Below are 16,570 nucleotides of genomic sequence, written 5' to 3'. Positions count from 1 at the left end.
GTGTGAATTGCTGTGAGGGTAGTTTTAGGGTCAGGTAGGTACCTGTGAGGTTAGTTTTAGGGTCAGGTAGGTACCTGTGAGGTTAGTTTTAGGGTCAGGTACCTGTGAGGTTAGTTTTAGGGTTTGTGGTCAGGGTTAGGCTGTAGAAATGTAATGGAAGTCAATGGAATGTCCCCAAATGGATAGCTGTGCAAACATGTGTGTGTGTGTGTACTTGTTTGTGTTAACGTTTTAGGACTGTTTCCGGTATACACACCCACCTTGTTAGGACCAATAGTCCTAATGGGGACCAAAGACTGGTCCTAATATGGTGGAACTCCATTTGTGGGTCAGGGGTTTCGTTTAGGATTAAGGTGTCAAAAAAGTTTAGGTTAGTTTTAGGGTCAGGTTGGTACCTGTGAGGTTAGTTTTAGGGTCAGGTACCTGTGAGGTTAGTTTTAGGGTCAGGTTGGTACCTGTGAGGTTAGTTTTAGGGTCAGGTACCTGTGAGGTTAGTTTTAGGGTCAGGTTGGTACCTGTGAGGTTAGTTTTAGGGTCAGGTACCTGTGAGGTTAGTTTTAGGGTCAGGTTGGTACCTGTGAGGTTAGTTTTAGGGTAAATGGTCAGAGTTAGGATATAGAAATTATTGGAAATAAATGGAAGTTGATAAACGGTCCTAATAAGGATAGAACTACAAACGTGTGTGTGTATATGTTTTTATCACCTTGTGGGGACGATAGCTTTTGACCATTTTTCTGGTACACAGCCTGTTGAGGATCCAGAGCAGAACAAAACCCTGCAAAGAAATTCAGTAATTCTGTTTAAACGTATATATGACAGGGTAAACTTTGAAATCAGATCAAAGTGCCCTATAGACACCAGAGAGTTGCAGCTACTTTAGTTTATTTCTTATGTTAGAGTAAATGATGTGTATTTACTGCGAGAGTTATAGTGATTGGATCAAATTATTGTGGGGGGTCATAATGCCCCCTCAAATTACACCCATGGGGGTTAGAGTTAAGGCTGGGTTGTGAATTGATTGATTGTGTGATTTTGGACAGAATGCATCACATGATTTTTAAAAAAGCTTCATCTTTAGCATCACAATAAAAATCTGCTCTGTTACTGAGGTCAGGTTCAGGCTGGATCAACATAAAAATGGTTACAATGCACTCAAATTTACAAATAACGAAGTAAAATGTGAGCTGGTAGCAGAGAGTCACTCATGCAACACCACACAACTGTTTGAACAAAACAGTTTCAACTAAAATAAATTTAGTCTAAACCTCTGGTTAAAGGCAGCGTCTGACATGCATTCCATTAAGTAGTGCTGGGTGGTATACCGTTTTGTACCGAAAACCGTTTTTTATTTTTGTTATGATATGACTTTTCTGAATACCGGTATAGCCTGAACACGTGCGGAACGTTTCGTCGCAGCCGCCAGTGAGCTGTTTCCCTGGGGACACATTTCATTGCAGCACCGCTAAGCGTATTAGCATGCTAACGTTATTGTTGGAACAACTGGCGGCGGGTGGTGTGTTTCAGCCACTTATATGGTCTAACGTTAAAAAAAATCATCCCATTTTCACCATTGCTGAATAGTAAACAACTCTTCAGTGACGTGCACGGTTAGATTTAACACACTACGTAATAACGGAGACGTTATTGCATGGAGACTCTAGCGTGCTTCTATTGTGAAAAGCCTAGGGGAAAGTAGCTTTGTAGTGTAGCGTAGTTGACTGGTGTGCAAGGTGAGTCATCCTTATTTTATTAACATGTTTTATTAACACGTAACAATAGACCAGGTAATGATTTTTTTCTCACCCCTTCACAATCGGACCAAAATGCATGATTACTGTCTACAACCAGGCAAAGAAAAAGAGGTACAAGAGGAGGGAAACAGTGATAAAAGAAAAAAGTCAATAAGCAAAGTTTGTACATTTTATTATCAGCTGACCTGTGAGGAAAAAAAATACCATCAAATACCGTGAAACCGGTGTAATTGTTGAAAATACCGTGATATAAAATTTGGGTCATACCTCCCAGCTCTACCATTAAGGCATGTTAGGCTGATAATTTTAGTGCTTTTCTGAAGCAACATTTACAGTAAAGTAACGTTTCAAGCGTAGGTTTGTCACCAGCCTGTTTGGCTCTCTCCGTAATACAAACCTCTCCTGCAGCAACAAGTTCAAACAGATGAAAGTCTGTGAACTTATCAGCTAAAACGATGCTGCAGCTCAAGTGTTCTTCATCCTTAATGCTGTTCCTGCAGCTCAGACCTCAGACAGACATCCAGCAGTTATAATCTCCTCTGTATACCTCACGTCGCAGTGGTAAGGCTAAAATCTGTGGTTCAGAGAATTATCCATGAAGAAGGTTTACTTCCTGTACTGAGTGAGGAGGGAGGGGCTTATGGCTCACACACTCAGCTGAAGCAGACGTGGAGAAAGCTTCAGCTTCATTCAAACGCTGCATAAATGATCCAAACCAATCATCACAAGGATGTTTCAAGAAATCACTTCCTGCGGGGTTACATCATGAGTAAATGTTTTTAATAATAAAACAAGCTTAAAGCAGTTTGACACTTTTTGTCCTTCATAACAGAGAAACTGTGAACTTGTGCCAGGATTCAGACTCACACACACCCCTGCTGGTGACATTGATTTGGACTTATCTGTTAAGCCGACGTCCCTGCTGAAGTCAACATTTTTCTCCTCGGCTCGTTTGGCACGAGTGTGCTCACTAACAGAAGATTTGACCTTTGACCCCAGAGCCCAGGAGCTGCAGCCACAGGACGTTCTCATCAGCAGCTGGACAGGAGCCAGGGCCCCCTCTCTGCCCTCGGAGGGAAACTTTCTTCCAACAAATATAAAGAAAACCTACAAACTGAAGGAGTGAAAATGCCCGGGGGCTGCAGCGAGCCGAAAACATAAAAGAGAGATTTTTTTTTGTCTGCTGCCAGCTGTCACATAATCCTCTTTGTGGCAGCTCTGCAGAAAGGTGTTGGGAGCAAAGGATTGTGTGTCAGCTATCAGAGGAGTCAAAAAACAGCGTCAGCTTAAAAAAATAAAATAAAAAAAATCTGTAATTTTCACAGAAGGGGAACAGGGAAAGGAGAACTTGTTTCTAGCAGCAGAGCACATTGGGATAGGTATTTAATTTGATATATTGTGTTTTTTATATTCTACTGGCTCTGAGACGTAAAATAAAATTGAAGCAGACATCTGTATACCTGTGAAACGTGGAAAAATTTGAGTAATTCACATGAATTGACATATTTGTGTGTGCGCCCTTATTGTGAAAAGTTACTGATCCAAGGAAATAATTATTTTATAACAGCATCAGAAAAATGCAGCTGTAAAAATCTGAGGTACAAAATGAGGAGAGACTTTTAAAAACTAATGTTTTATTGTAAATGGGGTGGGGGGGGCATTTTTATTTTAAATGTGAGGGGGACACTTCCCCTTCACAATAAAATATAGTGACAGCTACCTGTCCTAATTTAAACTGATACATTTTAAAAAACAATTACAAGAAACAAGCTTCCTCAGGTTTAAAGCCACAAACCTCTTCTAAATATTAAAAAATATATTTTATTTGCCTGTCGATGTGTACTTATGTGAACAAAAACTGTCATTGTGCCCAAAACTGGAAATAAAAGACTAAAAAGTCCTAATTACAAACTACATCTAGCGTTATTCCAATATATATTAGCTTTTTTATGCCATAAAAAACTATGAGAGAAAACTATGACTCTGGAGAAACCCAGAATGGTCTCAGGCTGGGATTTGAACCAGCAACCTTCTTGCTGAGAGGCAACATGTTGGTTTACAAACTGTGCTATTTAATTATATATAATTATAAAATATATTTATACATTTATGAACCTGCATCTTATTGTCGAGGACATTAGTTGTAAATTATCCTTAATCAGAGAGGCTAGATTTATTATTTTTAATTTTAAACAAAATGTAAATTCAAAATTTTAACTCTTCATTAAAAAAAACAATGTTTGTTTTTATATTCATGAGGTTTTATCAATAATAAATAGCTAAGGGAAATTACTGGGGGGCACCAAATGTTTTTTGGGGGGCCCTGAATATCTTGCATTTACTGGGTTCACACAAGTTACTTCCCTGTTACATACTGGGTACTTATTAGGTACATACTTACTGAGTATTCACATGATGTGTACAAGGCATTTATCTAGTATGTATGAATATGTACAGGTACTTATCTGTAGAACGGGCTGTATAATAAGTTAACGTGTACTCACACATTAGGCCTTCCTAGAGAAACAGGTGTTTTTTTCTGATGATTATTTAATTAATTCAGATGATTTAAATAAATTTTTACATCAGTATTGCATCTTAATCAGAAATATTCAAAATAAACAGTTGAAACCAGTGAAAATGTAAAAACTAACGTGGTTACCTAAGAGCTAAATCTGCTAAATTAAAGATTCAAAGCAGAAATCCAAACAGCCGTGACTTTATGCCTCTGATTTTATTCATCCAATGATACAAATGTTCCGCCATGTTCTGTTGGAGCGGACCGTTATTTTCTGGTGTGGAGACGAGCGGGGTGGGGTGCAGCATGAAGACGAGGGAGGGATTAAATGAGAAGCAGTGGGAGAGTCGAGGAAGCAACCGAAAAGATTTTTACCCACGATCCCTTTCATCCTCTGCGCTCTGCTCTGAGGCACGGACTGTGCTGATGGAGACTGTGGGAGGATGAAGAGCAGCGCGTCTGAATACCTCCTGCTGCTAATGATCACATCCACCAGATAATGAAGCTCTGCTTTCTCCTCCTGCTCCTCCTCTTCGCGCTCCTCTTATTTATTATTTACCTGGTTATGACATGAGCTGAAGTGAACATTACAGTGGTCTTTACACATAAATAATCATTTGATCCGTGGTGGCCACAGCTAACCCAAACTTTAGCTTCACTCACCGCTAACAGGCTAAACAAGAATCTTAGCTTCGCTAACACTAAATAACTAAACAGATTAAATTAGTGAAAGCTAATGCTAACCGCTAAGAAGGTTAGCAGGACTGACACAAAACTGTTTTCTATTGGTTTCATTTGAAGGTAGGCGGGCTCTTCTGTGACAAATCAGCCAATCCAAACTAGATATAGCTCTGTCTAACTTGTGATACTTCCAGTCTACCCCTTTCAGAAAAAAAAAACATTTCTTTAGGTTTGTATTTTTATAAATACTGCATGAAGTTGTCAAACAACTGACAGAAACCTAGCCTGGTAAAAACCAGACACTTATCCTTCACTTTGTTTCGTACGAGGGTCGGACTCGCAGCTTTAGAGAAGCGATTCTTGCTGGAGGCGTGGCCTCTGCTGAAGTTTAAAATGATTGGATTGGTCGTGACGTATATCGCTGTGAAGGAGGCTAAGCTAAGAAGCTAATCGGAAATCACGTGCGCTGTAAACAACCCTACTGAGAGGAGAAAAGTACTGAGCCAAACAAGATGACTGTAAATGAGAGCTGCTGCTTTGTCAGACAAATTTATTTTAATTTGGAAGTCTTATCAACACAGACTGGCTTCATTCACTTCCTCCACTGCCGTATGCTAAAATAACTAGCAGACACTGCACAGAAAACCTATGTTGTTCAAAACTCCTCCTTCTGTTGACTGATTGGCCCAGGTAAAATAAACTACAAGCAGACACTGCGCAGAAAATTGGCGTTCTGTTCTCTGATTGGCCCGGACGAAAATTCTGAAGAAATCCTTGTCTATGGGAGAAATCCCAGACGGAGCAGTGCAGCGAAACTAGAAGTGAGCGGAGCTGCGTAGGAAGGCAAGGGCCAGGCTAACAAATACCTTATCTGCCACATTTTATGTGTTCAGTTTCTATATTTGTTATTTAAATATTGTTAAATGTATAGTTTTTTATGCTCTTAGTTTGAAGTTGAGCTGCTAAAGATGCTACATGCTAACACACGGTGCCTGACATGTTCAGCATTTCTTGTAAGACCAGATCGTTTTTATGTAATTCAAGATAAATGCCATGAAAAAAATATTTACACAATGATTTTTAGTGCCCTTAAAATTAGTGGAACCTAATTTAGTGGAAGTCAAAGATAGCAAAAAAGCTAATCCGCTAAAGGAGGAGCTAGTTCTGCTATTAGCGGAACTGTGCCCACCTCTTTTTTTAATCATTTAATGTAAAGGTTTTACACAAACAGATTTTTTATCAATCTGAAATAAATTATTTTAAAGATTTGTTGAAAAAAATCAAATCTGATCAGCGAAAGTCAGTAAAAGAACAAATGGAAAACGTTAAGAAAAACAACAAAAATCATGACTCTTTTTTAAAACAATTCAGAATTTTGTTTGTTTTCATCTGAAAGCGTTAAAAGTTGTAAAAAAAAAAAGCGTATTGTTGAGTCTCAGCAGGAAGTGGAGTTCACACTTAGTGTTCGCTCATTAATCTGCGCAGGACAGCAGATTGTTGTCGGCTCTCGAGCACCAGCAGGACGTCAGCAGACACGAGCCTCACCACCAAATCTCCCCGATCGATACGAGCCCACCGCAGACTTTCATTCATGCTTTCAGAGAAAACCAGAAACAAACAACCAGAAACAAAACGAAACTGTTAATCCCACCGAGGCGCCGCTACAAACAGCTACCCTCCGGGAAAAGATGGTTGTGTAAAACGCATCACTACCTTCCTCCTGCATCACAGTCACTCTGTGGATCCACGTGAACCATAGTGAAACTGCAGCCAACAGGAGGCTGAAGCAGAGGAAGATGTTTCTCATTCAGGGTTGTTTCTTTCCGCCCTCCAAGGATTTTTCTTTTTCTTCTCTGGTTTTTCTTTTGTTTCTTTTGATTTGTTCTGCAGCGTCTCTGAGTTATTTCTTCATCAAGGCCAACTGTTTGTTTCTTCTGCTCTCCATCCTCCCACTCCTCCCTCTCTCTTTTTTATGCTCTATAGAGGAGCGTGTCTCATTTAGATTTAACGCAAAAACACTTTGATTCCTGTCATGAAGTTTACTTCTAGCTTAAACCCTGAAAACAAGTTTTATTTAACAGGTTTCTTGTAAAAACTGACCTCTTAACTTTCGTCGTCCTCTGTCACACCAACCCTCCTCCCTCCCTCCTCTTCATCAGCCTTCGTCCAGTATGTCCACTGCCTGTCTCTGCACATGTCCAACCCATCTGACACCTAAAGGTTTAAATCTAAATTAAAAACCACAAAAACTGCTCCACATAAGATTTGTTCGGACCCCCCGCATGTGAAGCGGGGGTCATATTGTTTTCGTACTGATTTTTGGTCAACTGTGGCGTGGAAACGTCTGCACAGACCAACATGAAATTTGGCAGGACTGTGGATGAGTCCGACCTACACTGCTCCAGCCAAAGGTTTTATGATAGACCCCATATTTGAGGAGGGGGCTCCATCTGAAAAGGGGGTGTCTGGACATGCAAAAATGCTTATAACTCAAAAATTATTCAACTTAGGAGCTTCAGATTTTTTTTTCTTGTTCAGCTCTGATGAAGGGTATCCATCAAGTGCAACAATGCACCCCCTCCGGACCTCCACTATGGATGCAAGTTATCGATTAATAAATTTATCTAAAGTCGATTGATCTCATCAATCGATTAACGATTAATTGATAAGCAGCCCTTTTCTTAAAAACCTGTCATTTCTCTTGAATCAAGGATCTTTTTATAACATGAAGGGCTAATTTATTTTACAGTAGTGGGCAGAACTAACAGGGCTCTAGAGTGCGACCAATTTGGTCATAAATGCGACCAGATTTCCTAATAGTGCGACTAAAGAAAAATGTCCGGTCTAATAAACCATTATTTGACAATTAATCATTACTTGATTAATTGTTTGCATCCCTGCCTCCTCCCAAAACAAGAAATCATAAATGAGGTAGTTTGGTAGAGAAGCTGCATCACAGCCACAGTTAGTTTAGTTAGATCTGAATGAATCAGTTCTTCTGTCTGATGAACTGGTTGTGAGGGGTGTGTGTGCGTGTGGGGGGGTGTTTTTGGTGTCATTTGGGGGCAATTTTAAGACAAAAATCCTACATTTGGGGACAACTGGTGCATTTGGAGACAAAGTCGAGTCCTCATTTGGTTTAAATGGGTGGGTTGGGAGTTGGGTTTAGGACCAAGTTGTGAATTGAGTTTAGGTTAGTTTTAGGGTCAGGTAGGTACCTGTGAGGTTAGTTTTAGGGTCAGGTAGGTACCTGTGAGGTTAGCATTAGGGTTTGTGGTCAGGGTTAGGCTGTGGAAATGTAATGGAAGTCAATGGAATGTCCCCAAATGTATAGCTGGGCGAACCTGTGTGTGTGTGTGTGTCGTTGCCTCGCTCCCTTTCACTACCCTTTGAATGCCGGCGCTGTGTTTCCATGGAGATGCTGACCCCCGGGAGTCAACGTTCTGTATTATTTTCACACAAGTAGCCTCTTCAGAAACCATCTCTCCGTCTCATCCATCCTTCCCTCCCACTCTGCGCACCTCTTTCTACCTCCTCATCTCCTGTTCTCCTTCTCTCCTCCCTTCGCTCCATTAGTCACCGAAATGATATTTAAAAACAAAAACAGAATGTTTAATCGTTATTTGACATATTGCAGTTTGTTTTCCTCTATTTCTGTTTCTTCTGGAGTTCGTCGACACGTAAAAGTTGTTTTCACTCTTTGGATGGGATTTATTTAAACTGTAATATATTTAAATTAATTATTCGGTGAAAAGCCTCAAATTTTCTGAACAAGTTGTTGATTTGTTTGTTTTTTCGTTCCACCAGGCCAAGCTGATCGTCCCCAACAGTACGGCCGGGCTAATCATCGGGAAAGGCGGAGCTACGGTCAAAGCGGTGATGGAGCAGTCCGGCGCGTGGGTCCAGCTCTCCCAGAAGCCCGAGGGCATCAACCTGCAGGAGCGCGTGGTCACCATCAGTGGCGAGCCGGAGCAGAACCGGAAGGCAGTGGAAATCATCGTCCAAAAGATCCAGGAGGACCCGCAGAGCTCCTCCTGCCTCAACATCTCCTACTCCAACGTCACGGGGCCCGTCGCCAACTCCAACCCCACCGGCTCCCCGTACGCCAACTCCACCGAGGTCATGCCGGCAGCCGCGGCGGCGGCGGCGGCCACGGCTTCCTCTCTGCTTGGCCAGGCGGGCCTGGCTGGAGTCGGAGCCTTCCCGACCACCATGTCCAGCTTCTCGGGCAACGACCTGCTCGCCATCACCTCCGCCCTCAACACTCTGGCCAGCTACGGGTACAACACCAACTCTCTGGGCCTGGGGCTGAACCCCGCAGCGGCTTCAGGGGTGTTAGCCGCCGTAGCAGCCAACGCCAACCCAGCAGCAGCAGCCGCGGCTAATTTGTTAGCGTCCTACGCCAGCGATGCGTCCACCAGCGCGGCCCACCCTGCGGCCAGCCTCGGAGGCCTCTCTCTGGGCTCCTTAGCTGCAGCTACAGGGGCCACCAACGGCTACCTGAGCGCCGCGTCCCCGCTGGTGGCGTCGTCCCTGCTGGCTACAGAAAAGCTGGCAGAAGGAGCGAAGGAAGTGGTCGAGATCGCCGTGCCAGAGAACCTGGTGGGAGCCATTTTGGGGAAAGGAGGGAAGACGCTAGTGGAGTACCAGGAGCTGACCGGCGCCCGGATCCAGATCTCCAAGAAAGGCGAGTTCATCCCAGGAACCCGGAACAGGAAGGTGACCATCACAGGCTCACAGGCCGCCACGCAGGCCGCACAGTACCTGATCAGCCAGCGGATCACCTACGAGCAGGGGGTACGCGCCACCAACCCACAGAAGGTGGGCTAAACCTGACAGCCAATGAGAAACGAGGAGGAAAAGAGGGAAAAAAAAAGAAAGAAAAGGGGGCTTGGGGGAGGAGAATTTAAAGAGAAAGCGAGAGTGAAAGGGAAATGGAGAGGAGGTCAAAAATGTTGGAAGGAATCTGTTTTCTTCTGCGTGTTTTCAGTATTAAAAAAAGAGTCTTTGACACAAAGCAAAAACGTGCTGAGAAGATGAGGAGGGAGAGGAGCGCCGAAAATCCAAGAAAAAAAATGTGTAAAATGTAAATATGGTTTTATTACTTAACGTCTTGACCTTTCGGGATTTTTATTGTTTTGTTTTATTGTTTGTTTCGTTTCGTTCAGTAAATTAAGTCGTCTGTTCGTGTGTCGTGTGGACAGAGCTGAATGCCATGTAGGCAGGCCCACCGAGCCTGCAGCCGGGGGGGGAGGGGCGCAGAGAGGGGGAGGGTTGGTGTTTCTACAGGGTACAACCCTCCACCCCCCCTCACTTCCAAGATCCTGTAAGGAAACAACCCTTACCCCCCCTCCCCCCCTTCAGCCCACATCTACAGCAGGGCTTTTGTTTTTCAAATCGATTTGCCCCGCCTCTCTCAAAACCCCTCCTCACACGATTTTTTTTGCCCCGCCCCCTTTTAACGAAAACTTTGCAATGAGGAAGAAACGTCCCGACTCCATCCCCCAGAGCTCCCCTTCGCTCCTCGTGACAGGGCCGAGGGGGGTGGGGGGTGGGGGAGGGTGAACGTTTCTTCGTTTGCACACACGCAAACACACACACAAACACACACACACACACACCTGTACAACCAGCTGCAGGGGTGTGATGGCTCCACTGTTTTACAACCACAATTCTAAAAAAGTCGTAAAACAACAACTTCAATTTAATTAAACATTTTTATTCACAATCAAACATAATAAAAGACAGACGGCAGCGCTTCATATACGGCTTCTAATTTGCACGATAGAGCTTTAAGCAGCATCTATGGATGACTCGATGAGCTGGAGGACCTTTATTCTGAAATTATTCCACTGGCTTTGAAAGCTGAACCTCTTTTAATTAATCACAATTAGTTGCAAAAATCCTTTTCTCCTTTTGTTGCTTCTTGGACAACTTTATTATATTTATTCATTTTTATATCATTCTTAAAAACTAAATAAATCAATTACTGTATGGAAAGTGTGCAGAAAGAAGAAACAAATCTAACATTTTCCCCTTATAAAAAAACCCAACAACTTCAAACCAGGAACTTAAACTAATAATAAGAATAATCTCCATATGAGAAAATTAAACCAAAAACAAACTTTATTCAAATCTGTCGCTGCCTTAAAATCTAAATTACACAATTTCCCCTGAAGAAAGCAACAATTATTTCATTGAAGCATTTTATCTGATCATTATGTTCCATTGTGAATAAATAATGTCTCATGTTGTAGATTGAACATGGAGCTACACACAAACACGATGTGTGTGATGCTGTGGTGAACACTCAGGACCCCCAGCGTCTCTGCAGTCTTAAACAAACACCGACAAAGATTTTGTCTCATCACCATCGTCACTATTTATTAACCAGACCACCCCGATAAAGCTCACTTTTTCTTTTTGGGAATCTGTGAATTCAGGTTGACATGAATGTAAATGAGACTATTTTTTTCTTTTCTTTATTTTTGTTTGTTTTAATATAAGTGGACTGAAGATGAATCGTAATGTCACATAGTGTAATATATGTCTTATTTAAGTCCAGTTAGGAAAGCCGCTCCAGGTGTTAAGATCATTACAGTAAAGTGATTATATCCAGTCAAACAGCAGAACAGGGAACACACACACACACACACACACACACACATAGAAACTAAAAAATGCCATATTTGGTGCTACAAAGGCAAATTGCTCATATCTATAATGCAGACTTTTAATTTAGCAAAAAACGTATGTGAAACCAGTCCCAGTCCAGACAGCAGTGCAGCTATACTAACCAGAGATACCTGATTATTACACCTCATTCTGCAGCATATCCCTGCTGTCTGTGTTTGGAGTACAAAGCCCCGCTGCATAAAACTGCAGCAGAAATGAATAACTGAGAGGAGCTGAGGAGCTGAGACCAGTTCTCTGCTGCTCAGCCTCAGATGGTCCCGAGCCACAGAGCAGATCCAGCACTTGTGATTAAAACTACTGAGAGACGCCGACCTTGATTAAAAAAAAAATTTTAAAAAGGGAGGGGGGGCAATAAAGCGTCGTTTGTCTGGGGTCCACTGCTGAAGCCTGTCTGGCAGCGCTGCATATCTCTAAGAACCGTCCAGGTGACACCAGGTGAAGAGCAGGTGACACGTTTTCATCCAGGGAGCAGAGGTTTACTGCCCACCCACAAGGCTGCTGAAGATGCTGTTTTTATTTTTGTTGTTGTTATTGATCTTATTTATGTTTTTTGTGTTTGTTTTAATAATCGGAGTACACTGAATTTTTTTATTCTTTATTTTATTTTTTTTTGTCTTAATGCACTGTGAAGCTGGAAAGCAGTTTTATGGACCTGCGAGGTCAGGGATGTAGATCGTGACTGGATAATTTGTTTTTGTATGGCAGGGATAAAAAAAACAAAACAAAAACCAACACATATATGAAATATATGTAGGATGCATATGAAGAACTTTACTGGGAAGCATGTCATATCTAAATATGGAAGGAGAGGAGATTAGGTCAATGAAGAGGATCAATCAATTGAGCTTCAGACCGGTTTGGAGTTCAGGTTCAGCTCTGTCTCTTTCATCAACCTGTGCAGTTTAATGTGAGTTTAGATGAAACTGAGGAGGGGGGGTGATTTTAAATTGATCCTGGTGAGGGGAGGGGTCTCCATTCCTCTTTAAAATACAAAAAAAGAGATTATTTTTTAATCTTCAGCGATCAGTCCGACCCTAACTGGGTTGTGTCGTTCTGGGTTGGAGTGCCAGTGAGGGGGTTTTATCTCCGCAGCTCGGTAAGGAGGCTTCTTTACTCCCATCTAACACCATCCACACTCTCCTCACCCTCCCACCGTCCTCAGTTTCTCCAGCGCACTCCCATCCCGACACCCCCCTCTCCCACCTAACACATCGCTCCATGGGTGACTCTGTCTGGTGTTACGGTCGATGCATGTCAGGCTCTCCCCTCGGCAGGGGCGGAGCCTCTACGCCTGCAGAGGAAGCGGCGGCCAGCAGGCTGCAGGGCGCAAAAACACCCCTCATCTGTAGCTCAGACTTTACTTTCACAAGCATTGATTTGCACAAACACACATCAAGTCTGACAGGATTTGACTGGATTTAGTGGGAAACGTAATCAGGTAGTTTGCTTCTGTTCTAACCTTCACACAGTATACTTTGCTGCATGCATTCACGATTAATCACTAGTTTATCATCTGTCCAGCAAACATGTCAAATATCTGCATAAAAATGAGCTTCCTGAGTCTGTTTTACTACAAGTGTGACAAATTATAAATCTGAAACATGCTTTTTTTACTGGTTTATATAATTACGCAGCCAAAATATGATCAATTTAAATATCAGTGCATCAAAAATATGTATATTTTTACAAGTTTCTGTCAGGTTTTTCCCTGCAGAAAGCAAAGACGTGCATGCAGCACCGTATATGTTGGTAGAAACTTTAACTAACGCCGGGCAGGTTTAGTTTTTCCACATCATTTCTCTGAAACTATCTTTTACCCAGCAGCCACTCTCTTTACTTCTTTTAATGTTAGATTGAACTAAAAATGTGACAAGTACTGGAAGCAATACGTGTAGAGGCATGTTGTGTCGTCCTGTCTCTATCCTCTGTCTGCCGTAGGAGCTTTTAGATTCACCTGTAGGAGCTGATACACGATTACATCTTTTTTTTTGGAATTTGTGGAAAATGCTGCTATTTAATAATACTGATGTACTAAAAAAAACGAGTTGAAAACATATCGAAACCTGTCCGTTAGCTGGATAAGCTAGTCTCAAGTGGCAGTTTAAAGTGTAATATTTGCTCTGTTTTAAGTAAACATTAAAAAAAGAGTGGATTTTAATCTGAAGAAATGAAACCTGTGCCAAAACAGAGTTAAAACTCTAAATGTGTTCTTTCAAGCCACATTAGACGACAGGAGAAAACCTACTTTTATATGAAGAAAATGTGAAAAGTGCCAAATGAACCATATTTCTAAGTGCGTTGATGGGACGGGTGAAGCTGCTCAGTATTTTTCTGCTCCAGCCCCGCGTCTAGAGGAGGGGCCGCCATGTTAGTGTCAGCCAGTCCTCTGGGAGAGCCAGCTCCCAGAATGCAACAGCACTACGACTCATCGCTGTAGTGGTAGGTTAGCATAACCATGCTAAAATAAAAATGTGACTAGATAGCATTCTTAAATACAGCCTTTTATAGTTACAATAAAAATGTATTTTGTGGAAATAGATGTTATCTTTTTTGCACGTCTATATTGCATGATATCAAAGTGAAGCGTGGACAAAAAAAAGAGAAAAAAGAATACGTTTAAAAAAAACAAAAGGCATTGTGTGTTCATTTTTCTGAAACAAATCTCTGCATGCCGATAAGGGTCGAGCATTGTGATATTGTTTTTCACGCCGTCGAGTGTTCGCTGTTATTCCTCGCCGTCGCGTTTGTTTTCCGCGGCGTCGTTTGTGGTTTCGCTGACTTCCTCGAAGAACAATTTAATTTTTGTTATTTTTACGTGTCGAGCCAGCTTGGACAAAAAAAACGTTTCAAAGTTGCGTTTTAAAGCAAAGATACAAAAAAAAAAAAAACTAAGCCAGGATTTGATTTTATATGTAGATGGAGATTGTCTGTGAATGTACTCATCGTTTCATTAGTTTGCATTTCATTCTTCTGACGGGTGTCCGCTCAAAGTTTCCATGTGTTTTTTTGTAGGTACTCTAACATTACTAACACATCCACACACTCCGCTGTGTGTGCTTTTCTGCCCCGCCCCCCAGGCTCTGAGCTTGTCTTGTCTCTTATGCGCACCTTATCCACCCTAACAGGGAGTCAGGCTCCGCCCACTTGTGTGAGAAAGAGGCAGAACCTGCCAAACTCAGTCTCGGCTCATCGTCACCGATCAAACATCAGTCCATCAGACTTCACGTCATTTCGTGGGACACATTTGCACTAAACTCTCTGCTGATGTTGTGCATGGCAGGTCGAGCTGGGGTCGTGGGGGGCGTCGGCGTGCGAGACCACTGAAGCTGCGCAGCCTCTTCGTGGTGTTTTCGATGTGCATGCTCCTCTCCGGGTTCGTCTGCTTTAGACTTGGCTTGGTGCTCGTGGTGTTTTCATTGAAACATTTTGTTTTTTTTCTATGATGGTTCTTTTGATTTGACTGTGATGTTCAGAGGAAGTCGAACCCTCGTGGCGTCTCACTGATCTGCGACCGGCCGGGAGCTGCGGCGCTCACCTGTGCAGGATTGCATTGGTGGCTGCGCACATTATTATTATTATTTTTGTTTGTTTGTTTTCTACCTCGGCTCGTTTTTGTACCCACCTTTGCAGTCGTGTTGGGATTTAATCTGCTGAAGTACGCTTTTGGACCAGTTTTCCAAAATGTATTTTTTATTATTATTCTGAGTGACAAAGAAGCGTGACACTCCGCAGAGTCACAGCGCAGTGAGACGCCACTTCTACCTGCTCGCCAGGTGACCTCTCAGTGGGTGTGTGGCTCTTCAGTATCTCTTCTGTGCCCCGCCCCCTCCTCCTTCACCTACCTCCACAAACCCACTCTCACCCACACCCACCACGCTGTCCCCCCTCCCCCTCCTGTCCCAGCCTCGGGGCCCCATCGAAGCACCAGCAACTGTAGACTGCATTTGTCATATCACTGTTTTTCTGTTTCCTCTCCTTCGCTCTGTTGATTTCTTCGTTTGTTTTCCTGGTTTTGATTTGAACTGTACGGTCTAACCCAAACCAGTTTTTAACAAGATGCCATTTTTCTGTGTGTAGCTTTGTTTACCCCTTTTTTTTTCTGCACACACACACATGAAAACACACACTCCATGCTCTCTTTTTTGTGCACTTTTCACTGCCCACTCCTCCTCCTCCTCCTCGCCCAAAACATGCACACACTTTCCTCCTCCTCCTCCCCCCCTCCATGATTCTCTTTTCTCGAGTGCCAAACTAGAACAGAGAGAGAAAAAAAAAAGATTAAAAAAAAGACAACAACAGTGACCATTCCAAGCGTTTCTTTGAGTTGTTCTTGTTGTGTCGGACATCCATCCTGGAAGCACCCATGAAGCCAGCATGCTCCGCCCTCATATAACATGATGTCGCTCATGACGCCTCAACTGAGCAGCACCTTGCCCCCCCACCACCACCACCACCTTCTCCTCCTCCTCCTCCTCACCACCCCCCCACAGACAAGGATTAACCCTTCTGCAGGTTGGCTGCTCCTGTCCTGCCTCTCCACCTAAAAAAAAAAAAAAAAAAAAAAAGCTCATGCAGCTTCTTTCTTAATTCTGTCATCTCTTCAGCCTGTTGGACTTCATTGATTGTGTGCCATAGTGTTGGGGGCACCTTCCACTCTCCTCACCTCCTCCTCTCTCTCTGTACCCCCACCCGCCCTCTGTAACCCCCCCTCTCGCTCTCGCTCCATTCGATTTTTTTTTTCTCAATGGGAAAGATTCAAAAACTCCATTTTTCTAACGATGATTTTATTTTTCTGTTGTCGTTTAACATCCAAACATGCTCCGCCTCCCGTCGCAGTGGTGTGGGGAGTGTTTACGCACCGTCAGCTGCGCAGCCATCCTCTGTCTTCTTGAACTTTTTGAACTTTCACCCCCCCCCCCCCCCC

General features: G+C 42.9%; 1 protein-coding gene and 1 long non-coding RNA gene across 2 annotated transcripts in view; one reads left to right on the top strand and one right to left on the bottom strand.

Annotated features, from left to right (window-relative positions):
* nova2 (NOVA alternative splicing regulator 2) overlaps window positions 1-12,355 on the top strand; it is a gene marked incomplete at its 5' end in the record, with an annotated part of 28,495 nt that extends 16,140 nt beyond the window's left edge. Inside the window, 1 exon segment of the mRNA XM_014031970.1 lies at window positions 8,758-12,355. Coding sequence (XP_013887424.1) covers window positions 8,758-9,780 — 1,023 coding nt within the window.
* LOC106535086 (uncharacterized) lies at window positions 10,075-16,564 on the bottom strand. Its single transcript, XR_001312410.1, has 2 exons — window positions 11,591-16,564; window positions 10,075-10,571 (listed from the first exon to the last, which is right to left on the bottom strand). It is a non-coding gene; the product is annotated as an uncharacterized LOC106535086 (long non-coding RNA).
* Window positions 16,565-16,570: the final 6 nt, after the last annotated feature.

This window comes from Austrofundulus limnaeus, unplaced genomic scaffold, assembly GCF_001266775.1.
Source record: "Austrofundulus limnaeus strain Quisiro unplaced genomic scaffold, Austrofundulus_limnaeus-1.0 Scaffold1355, whole genome shotgun sequence".
NCBI classification, from domain to species: domain Eukaryota; kingdom Metazoa; phylum Chordata; class Actinopteri; order Cyprinodontiformes; family Rivulidae; genus Austrofundulus; species Austrofundulus limnaeus.
Note: the sequence above shows the minus strand (reverse complement) of the source record. Positions and strands in the feature narration are given on the sequence as shown.